The sequence below is a fragment of the Trypanosoma equiperdum genome (genome assembly GCF_001457755.1).
Source record: "Trypanosoma equiperdum strain OVI genome assembly, contig: ctg_329, whole genome shotgun sequence".
Taxonomy (NCBI): Eukaryota; Euglenozoa; class Kinetoplastea; order Trypanosomatida; family Trypanosomatidae; genus Trypanosoma; species Trypanosoma equiperdum.
In genome coordinates this window covers 1-10,387 of record NW_027124231.1, presented here as the reverse complement: position 1 = coordinate 10,387, position 10,387 = coordinate 1, and the positions used below count along the sequence as shown (strand labels likewise).

The 10,387-nt window shown below is 48.4% G+C and overlaps 1 protein-coding gene and 1 pseudogene across 2 annotated transcripts; both read left to right on the top strand.

Moving 5' to 3' along the window:
- The first annotated feature begins 2 nt into the window (after positions 1-2).
- On the top strand, positions 3-1,202 carry TEOVI_000123900:pseudogene (annotated as a pseudogene). Its single transcript has one exon. A coding segment is annotated over exon 1 (1,200 nt).
- A 2,037-nt stretch (positions 1,203-3,239) lies between these two features.
- On the top strand, positions 3,240-9,824 carry TEOVI_000123800 (uncharacterized protein; the record flags this gene model as incomplete). Its single annotated transcript, XM_067224498.1, has 1 exon — positions 3,240-9,824. One exon carries the CDS (start codon positions 3,240-3,242, stop codon positions 9,822-9,824), a length of 6,585 nt encoding a protein of 2,194 aa, XP_067080599.1.
- Between the last annotated feature and the right edge of the window lie 563 nt (positions 9,825-10,387).

Here is a 10,387-nt window from a genome sequence, read left to right as displayed (position 1 = left end):
AGATATCGAATGCCAAGACTCGGAGTGATGAACAGTTGAGGCGTGTTAAAGAGCCCGCTCAGGCGACCACAAAGGCTAAGGCTCTAGAAAAACGAGCCAGAGTTCTTGCTGCCAACGTTACTGAGGCCGTTAAAAAAGCGGAAATTGTGATTTTGGAATCTGATGTTGATGCCGGAGTTCTTGGAACCATCAGTAGCGCCTACGTACCCTCGCTTGAGGGTGCATTGAAGAAGTTAGGGAACGAAGGAGGAACTGTAGAGGTGAAAGGGGTTGCAAAATCATGCAACAAAACCACTAAAAATGTGACCGTTGAATCTCTAATACATGCGCTGGACGATATGTTGCAATATTTCCCTGCGAAGTCGATTAAGAGGTTGAAGGAAGCTACCCGCGACGCTTCCAACAAACTCCACAAACTCGAGGGCGCAGCCCAATCCCTTGTCGAAATAAAAATAAATGCGGAATATACTGAGTTTAGGGTTCGGGAAGCTGTTACAAAAGCTGTGTCTGCATACGGAAAGAGGTACAATCTCACACTACAACAGACACAAGCATTGTGTATTGCCGCTGAACAGTACAGGGCACTACCTATTTTTGTCAGCAACATTGAAGAAATTTCCAAGACCATGGCCCAAAAGGCTGCTGATGCTAAAATAAGGAGTGATAATGTTGTTCAGCTCGCGGAAGAGGCAAATGAGGATGGCAAAGGCAAGCTCTTGTCGCAGCGGGTGAGGGAGACTGTTAATGAAATTGCGGAAGCTGCCGAGGCGGCGGAAAAAGCGTATCGAGCTTTAACAGGTCACTCGGTTTATATGAAATCTGTTGCAGCCGCATATGCAGGTTCCCTTGAAAAAACACTCTTGTCGATTTCTCAATACGCCGCCTCACAAGCAACAAGGAAGGCTGCTGAGGCATGCAGAGAGACGGCCGAGGTTGTAACACCTAAATCTCTGGAGGACACAAAAAATGGGCTTTTCCACAGCATTCCCGCCCAATCTTCCAAAAGACTAAAAAAAGATACGGCGAAATTGATCGAAAGTCTTACTATTCTCCACAGGGAATACAAACAACTCAATGCCGCGATGCAGTACGCTCAAGCTGCCGAATTAAAATTAAACCGAGAGACCGACTACTCTCCTACTACTACACCCATAGCATTTGCGTCTTTTCTGGTGTGTCTGCTAGGAACTGGTCTTTTGTAGTCCAAGTAGTACCGTTTCGGTGTAGCAGCCAAGGATTAGCGTGAGGGATTACATACACGCAAACGTGTCATTGTTGGGTGTTACTTAAGGCTTCTCGTTATGGTTTTATCGTTGCCATTGTTTTCAATAGCGTTTTCACTTTTATATGCTAATCATGATCCTAATATATTTTTTTATAAATTCTTTTTTTCTTTTAAAGTATCGGCATGGCTATTCTGGTACCTTTATTTAGTGTTTGTTCCTAGTTTCTCGACATTTTATGCACATCACATATACAGCAATGTAGACTGCTATGTTGTGTTGGTGAGCAGGTGCGTTAGCGTTTCTTCATTATTTTCATCCGTGTTTTCATTTTAGTGTTTACTCCTTCTTGTGTATACTTACATGTGTGAGCGCTTTACAGATTGTGCAATTCTCTGCTGTGTATGTAAAGTATTAATTTAGTCTTGACTTCATAATTGCTTCCCTTTCCCCCCTCCCTTTTTTTCCTTATTGTAGCAGTTATTATATATATAACCGTTTAATGTTCATTATATGACTGAACTGTGCAGCTGTGTGGTATGTATTAGTGAGTACCGAGTTTGAGATGGCGCCTTCCAGGTGCTGTACGTCTGCTCTCCACTACATTGTGTTTGCTACGCTTGGAATGTTGCCGTGAGTTTATGTGCTCGCTTGAATTACTTCGTTTAGCGATTGTGGGTGGATCTATCGGGGACATGTTAAAGTCCCTTGTGGTCATTTATAGTGTGTCGGTTGCTAAATGTAAAACATTATAGTAATTGTTTGCACTTGCAGTTCATATGTCTTTGTTGCCCTCTTGGCCTGGAGTTGTATCCGCCTGTGCTACCCTGATGCCCACCTCTTCTTAATAAATTCAGGGGCATTATATCTTTTGACCATTTTTAAAAAGTGAATGTGTGGGTTTTTTTACTTCACCAGCACATGTTGTACTCTTTAAGTGTTGCATTGTAACTTCTTTTGATATGTCGTTTCACTTGCTTGTGTGCGCGGGGTTTATTCATTGATGTCTATGGAGCGCATTCCTCACCCATGTGCTTACCATTTTGTGTGCACTTCTCTTGAAAAACTACTTCCTTTCCGTGCATCACACTTTAGACGTTGTGCAGAAGCAGCGCGATATTACTGCTAGATCTTTTTTGTTTTTTTTAGTTAGCCATTCAGTTGCCATTTCTGTTTCGCGAAGCAGCTCTGACAATATATCGCTACCATCATTTACATAGGTTTATAGATTTTTTTTACCGCATTTTTAGCCCTTTTGTTTTAGTTTCTGTAGTTTTCTGCCCGACGTGTTGTCCGCATTGATCAGTAGCGTAGCCTCAAGCTTCGCACACTAAATATTCATCAGTTTGATATACCGTTCCTACCATAAAGGTGTTTTGTGAATTGATTTACCGATACACAGGCGAGCGATATTGCGAGAAAAGTCTGTTGTGGAACGGGAAGGAGATCGACAACGATACGAGAAAGCACAAATAAGAGTAAACGAGGACCATTTCAACAGGACGTTACATAGAAAAGCTGTACGTGTAGGGTCGCATATTTTCTACACCTGCATATCCATACATTTGTGGACTCATACATTTGTATATCCATAGAGGCACATCCCTTTTTCACCGGGGAAACATTTTTGTCGAGTAACGGAGGTAATAGATACAGCTGTATCTTCATAGTAACTGAGGATAGAAGCAACCATAGAAGAAATCAAACAAAAGAGTTCATCACTGCGGAGGGGCAATTGAAAGTTAAACGGAGTACACGAAGATAAGTGAAGGTCAGTACCGTAGTAATTCCATAAGCACCTTACATAGTTTAGCCACTTCCCTCTTAAACGGGTCGCGTGGTAAGGAACTAGTGTGAGAGACAGAGACAGAGGAGTCTGTGCACAATCGTCTTGGGTTTACGCGGGTTGGCGAATACGCACACCGTAAATAGTTTTCTGCAAGAGCATAAAGGCATACACGTTGAGAGAAAGGGAATAAGCGAGTACTGAGAAGGTTGTTGTAGCGTTTGGTATTTATGCAAATGTTTCTAAGAAGGGACTCAACCCACTGTGGCACAGGTACCAGCCATGCTTCCTCTCTATCTCCACGTTACCGACATTGCTGTAAGGTGCCCTTTACTTTTTGGGCTTCAGTTCTGTGCATCGTGTCGTCAACGTTTTTATGCAGCAGTGGAGCTGCATCACTTGTGTTACGACCTAACAAACCGCTGGTGAACGTACCGTTCAGTGTGGAAACGACGGACCAGAGTATCAAAGCAGATATTTTCGTTTCGCGTATGAGTACATGTGACAATACACAGATCATTGGCTCCAAGTGCAAAATATCCAAGAATGCGCCATGTAATTTCACGGTTACGAGCAATGATGTGGGCATTGACCCGTGGTACGATACGAAAGTACGTGAAGTGTATATATGTGCTGGTGATGCGTTTCCCTCCCTTTCTTTGTCTGTGCAGCTGAGCCTTGTTGAAGCCATACCACGCTATTTGAAACGTGATGTTGACAACACTATTCGATTCGGCGACGCAGTGCCTGTTGGAACCTTCATTACATTTCACCGCAATGAAAACTGTGACGACGTGAGCATGATTCAAGGTCTGCCACCTGCCGAACTGGGTTCTAACCGGGAGGTGAGAGTGACACGGAGTGTCCAAAGCGTAATTTATCTTTGTGCTAAGGTACCCACGAGTGATGGCAAAACTTTCGTCGTTCCTGCCTCTGTGTTACTTGCTGTGCCACGTTATGACACGAACAACACTGATGCACTTCGGCACACGAACGAAACATTTCGCTTGGAGGCTGTAGGCAACCTCGTGTGGGCAACTTTTTCTCAGTCACCCATATGTGATCCGATCCTTCAGGACCCCGTGGGTGGGGAAACGTTGCAGGTTGTTAATATGGAGGTTTCTGTGCCTAAAGGTGACTATTTTCTGTGTAATGGTTGGCCCTACCACAAGGGTGGCAGGTTATATTCACCATCTGAGAACAAGGTAACTGTTCGGGAGTACGGCGTTCAGCCACGGACCCTATACAGTGGGTACGGGACTCGCATTAAGTATACAATGGATGCAGCGACTGCAGCTGCTAACGATGTGAAGTTGGTGCTTGATTTCTACATGTATTCCAACTGTACAGGGGCTGTGCGTGTGGATGGTCCATCAGGAATCCAATATCGGGGCCCCCCAGTAAAGAAGCGTCGCTCGCGTTCGGATGGGGGTGCAGTTGCCTTACCTGTTTCAGGTACGTACTACGCGTGTCTTGAGGGGAGCACGACTGCATACCCTAAGGCGCGTGCGGCTGTTGTGACAGTTCTGCCGCCACCGACGGTATCATTTGATGAAGCCAACGTGATCAGTGGACTTGATTTGACGGTTTTGTTGAGCGGCCACAATGCGGGGCGGAGTGGTGTGATAACGGTTGGTTTATCGGTAACCCCGGAGTGTGAGGAACTCAACTCAAAAGGTGATGTGAGAGTTGGCGCAAGTTCTGTCACGTTTCGAGTTCCTGAGGACGCACTCCCGAACATGACTTTGTGTGTCGCGACTCCCTCATCTGTCGACCTACAAGCGGACGAGGAACCTGACGAGGGATATACCTACCCTGTGAAGAATATTGCGACGCGGCGATACAAACTGAAACACCGGACCCTTTTCGTGGGTGTGGCTGAGACGATTCATCTTGATGCCAACGTGACTCTCAAGGCAGGAACAACCGGGTATTTCTCCCTGGATAATTGCCTTACACCAGTCGGGGAGACATACTCCATGAATGCAACTGCCCTGTACGGCGTTGCGTTTTCTACTGCGGGTAGACATGTGCTGTGTGTGAAGACACCGGGCACGGAACATCCTGTGAATCGCCCCTATTCGAACGTTGGGAATGTCATGGTATACGGTCCTGCGGAGTTGTCGCCGGCTTCCATTGTAAAAGGTGTCAGTACACCCGTCAAGGTGTCCGCCGTACCGCCTGAGGCGCCCATAGTGTTCAGTGAAAGTGAGAGCTGCACACCATCCATTTCTGAGGTAAATGCAACGGCTGAAGGGGAGGCGTCCGTGACGGTGATGCGCAACACAGTTGGCAAGGTGTACGTATGTGTTGGTTACCATGACAGTGATGGGGGTGCCTGGAAAGTGAGGGTATCGGGTATGTTAGCTGTTTCCGATGTGGAGGTATTCCCCAGGACCGTGTTCGTTGGCGTAAGCAATCGAGTCAATTTTATTGTACCTGATAAGACCTCCCTCAAAGGTCTGAAGGTGCTTTTTAAGGAAACGAGTGATGTGAACTGTGGCGAAATTGTGGATGATGGTACTGCCGTTGCTATTAGAATTACTGAAGTGGGTCCGGCGTATGTGGTCTACACAGCTGTTGGTATGAAGAAATGGAAGGTATGCCTGTGGAAGGGGAATGGATACGAAGATGTAGGTTTAATTCAGTCACAGCAGCAGCTAGAGCTTGTGCCGGATTCACCTATTGGCGTTGTTGGTCTTCCCCTCAGCATGAGGTTTCGAGGAGAGGCGCTGACTGCGCTGCAGCCAACACGCTTTCTTGTGAGCGAGAGCATTGAGTCGTGCCAAAGTGCCCCCGGTGGTGGCATTAGGGTGTACGGTGAGGGTTGGGTTGACCCCATAAGTGGGAGTGCAGAACCTTTTGTGGTTCAGAAGGCTGGCGAACTGCATGTTTGCGTGGGGTGGGGTGATACCAATGAATCGTATTACTTGTACGGAGGGAAGGTAAGTGCTGAGGATTTTGCTGTGGATTCTCTGTACGCTGTCCGTAGGTCAACGAATAATTTTGTGGCAAGACCGCTGCTTAAGAAGGCATCTTTGTTCCTCGTGCGCTGTGTCAACGCCGCTTCCTGCAAAGTCCCACTGAATGCAAGGATTTGTGAGGAGGCGACTGAGCGCTACTACACTGGGCCAACTACTCCCTTGGAGGATGTTCTACTAGGCGAATATGCATTGTGTCAGCAGGATGAGCGGCGTTTGGGAGTTGCTGTTGGTCAGAAGCCCCTTAAGGTGATTAACCCGTTTACGGCGTCCTTTAATGTGTCACTCGTACGGAAGCACACACCTCTTCGCTTGACCCTTGATGGGGGTAGCTTGCATATAGGGGCGTCGAATCTCACCGTTTACATTGTCCCCCCAGAGCTTAACTGCACAGAGGCGAATGCTTCGTATGACAGTTTTCCCTTTGCTTCCGGCGAACACAGTAAGGATGTTACCATTGTGAAGACGCCAGCTGTGGCGAAGGGTGCCAGGGTGTGTGTCGGTATTTCTGCGTATGATAAGTTGCCTGCATCTACTTTCAATATTTTTCACTACATGACTCCTGCGACGATTATTGCAGGTCGCAGTGTGACCGTGGAGTCCAGTGGCATTCAAAGTGGGAGGGTGAGGATCTCCACCTTAGAAGCGTGTACTGACAGTATCTTGAGTGAGTACGACACGGTCATAGCCAACTCTATGTCAACGCTGCATGTGGATAAGTGCAAATACCGGAACCGTGATCTGACAGATGTGTACTATTGTGAGCGTGGGGAAAGCGGTGGGTATGTTATGCGTGGGACTATGCAACTGATTCACTTAGATGAATGCCCCGGTGGAAAGCAGCCTGCGGTACGGCCGGTGACGGCGCTTCCAGCGAAACAAGTAACCGACTATGGCATTGACAAGGCGATCCTTACCAGTCCCTTTCTTTCCACAAGGAGTGACTGCAATGGAGTACTTAGTCAGAGCAGAGCCACAATGACGCCACGGTACAATCGGAATCTTACGTTTTATGTGTGTACACACACAATAAGGGATCCTGGGTATGTCTTCACAACAGATGGCCCGACGCTTTCAGTGGAAAACTTCCGTGTTGTGAACCCTAGCATTCATGGACGTGTGGATAGCGACAGCGAGGTGCTAGGGCCTGCGAACTTAGTGATGAACTACGCTACCCGAACACCGGACACGTACCTAAGCGATTGCGCGGTGTGTGGCGAGAAGATTGTGGCGGCCCCCGGTCTTGCAGAGACCCCAGTTGAGGAGGCGGTTACGCTAATAGGTATCTCAGGCGTGAAATGTGTATGTGTATTGGGGGAACAACCCACCTCGCCTCCAATACCAGTAGCGGAGGTTCTCATCATAACTCCGCCCATCGTGAAGAAGATCGATCCTGCGGCGGTTCCCACTGCTCGGTTTCACGCAAAACTGCAGACACCTGTGGTCTCTGGAGCAAAGCCATTGTACTCGTTAGTGCCCGGGGAAGACGCAGAGAACCCACTTGCGTATCTACACAACTCCGACTTTCGTGGCGTATATCTCTCCGAAAATGCGTGCGCAACCACTCTGACGGGGAACTCTGTGGGTTACGTGCGGCCGAGCGGCAGCGTTGTACTGGGTCCGACCTTCATTCCAGGGAGGTTGCCTTCCGTGTCGTTGTGCGTTGGGACCCCCGCCGGGAACCTCAGTGTTGTATCGGAAGTGGAGGTTTCTACTGATATCATCTTTCCGTCGTCATTTGTTCTGGGGACGGAGGCAGAGGTGTACATTCCTCTGTCGCCAAACTCAGCATTTCGTCTGCGGCGAGATGCTTCCTGTGGTGGTGAGGACGTGGTGCCATTCTTTACGACTGACGAGGAGGCGCGTGGTAATATATCGTTCAAGAACGTGAATGCGGCCGGGTTACCATCCGCGGGTGTGTGGACGCTCTGCCAGGAGGTTTTTGACGGCAGTGCGACGCGTCCCAAAATTGTGAAAATAAGCGCTAATGGGATAGCAGCACGTGTTGCTTCGGCAAAGCAGCTCCTCCCGATTGCGCAGATTGAGACATTTGACCCTACGTATTACAATATTCGTGGGAGAGACGTCCTTCTTGGTGTTCCTGGCGTTCTGTACTTGATGGACGACCTGTATGCTGAGAGCTTGCTTCCCGGTTTTAGCACAGACAGAAGTTGCCTGCGTCGAAATGAATCACATGGAAGTTGGGCACTGGTGGGTGATGATGACGCGGCAAGCGCCCGCCGTGTTTCTGTTACCGCGCAAAATGGTACGGACTCGATATATTTCTGCGCTACCACTCCTGTCAACCGTTCAGTCGTCAGTGTCCCTTTGAGCTCTAGCCTCCGCTTCATTCCACCCGTCAGTGTATTTCCTTCGATAGTGGAACCTTGTAAGGTGACACCACTCGAGTCGTGCCGTGCACCGGACTCTTCCCACCGCCAGACGGTTGTGCGTGTGATCAAGGGTGACTGTTGCAACCCCACTGACAAGGGCGTCACCGTCGGGGAAGCCAGTGAGGGCTCAGATGGCAAGTGTAAGTTGAGGATGAACCACAACAAAATTAGAGACTACCCCGCGGGCACGGAGTTCAGTGTTTGCGCATGGGACCTCACAGACAATACCTACTGCGTTACTTTGGGTAATGTGAAGGCAAGTGGGGATATATGTGGTGGGTCTGCTTGGGGTCCATTGGGAATGGGGGCGGTGATTGCCATTATTGTGGCAGCTGTGTTGCTGTTTCTGCTGCTGTTGTTGCTTGCCGTGTGCTTTTTGCGACGATGCTGCTCTAAGGAGAAGGAGGAGCGACAACTTGTCGTTGCAGATAAGATGCAGCTGGACAATCTCGACATGTCTTGTATCAGTGGAACATCTCCCGACCCCGAATATTTGGAAAGCGGTAACAACCCACTGCTTCTGGGGTTCTACTCTGGTGATGGTTCCCCCAATACCAATACCACCGCGAGGACGATGATCGATGGCATGACATCGGGTGTTGACGACTTTGCGTGGGGCGGTGACTTTCCTGGGAGGGCGGACTGGACTTCTGTCGAGGAGCAAGAGTGTGATGATCGTGATCAGATCGCATTACAGGAGGCGAGGGACCGCTACAACATGGCGCTTGTCTTTACAGACGGTATTGAGCGTATCCGCGTGGATGCAAAGGAACTGGAACTACAATTTGACTACAGTGGAGAATTCAGCATGTATGAGGGTCCGACTGGCAGGGGTGTGAATGTCAATCCAATACCTGTGACTGTACCGGCAGATCACCCGGACCTGCTGAATGCCATTTATATGAGGCGTGCCTCACAGCGTCGGCGCTTGCAATCGCAAACACGTGAGGAAATCGAGGTTTCCGTTCATGATACCATGTCAGAGATGTCGACGGACGTTCATGATACGTCGCGGCTCACGAGTTATGACATGATGAGTTACACCACTACACAGCACTTCTACGAGGAGTCGACGTTTATGCTTGAAAGCGAGGCTGGGCGGCGTATGCGGCTCGTGAACTGGGAGGAAGAGGAGTGGCAGGCGATAGTTGATGCCGAGTTTAGTGATTATGTCCGTTTGCAGCAGGCCATGCGCTCGATTCCTCTACCACTACCCCAAGCCGTTGTGCTTCCCTTCAACTCAACTGCGACTCGTGGCAGAGACACTATAAATTACAGCGGGCACACCCATGTTGACGGTGAAGGAGTCACTGTGCTGCCTGTATACGACACACCACCTTTTCATAATCCGCATGCGGCATCCGTCGACGAAGCGCAGGCGTATCCCAACCACGATGAGGAAAGCAATGTTTCTCTCTCATGTGATTCGTCGCACAACTAATCTTGTCTGACAGCTGCTGGAGGCACTTATTACCGCATGCTGTCAATGGATGCCACTCTGTTGGGGATGTTTTATGAATGGATAAGATACGAACAACAAGAAAGTTGGCAATGCTTATGAGCGTGCATGCACATATGGAAGTGTGACTGAGGCATACTGTCATATACATCACTGCTTCTGTGTTGTGTAGTCCATGTATGTCAACGACTTTAGTTGTGTTTTCCGTAAAGATGTTGTGCCTTGTGCATAAGTGACTAATTATGGCTTCCAGTTGGTCTCATTTTCTCCGTGTCATTTCATGCATAGTATCAACTTTTGTTGCTATCTTTCCTTACCATTTTGTAGACGAAACATCATTCCAAGATTTCCACATCCAAGAGAGAGTTGAGCCAAATGACACGATTCACCTGTTTCACAGCAGTTGTACTCCTGTGCATGCCATTTGCTGTTGGTAAGAACAATAATCTTACACTTGAGCAAACTGTTACATTGTGTAATGCTCTGAAGCAGTTCAGGGGACTGAAAGATGCCGTCCGTGACCTAAAATATTGGATAACTACCGA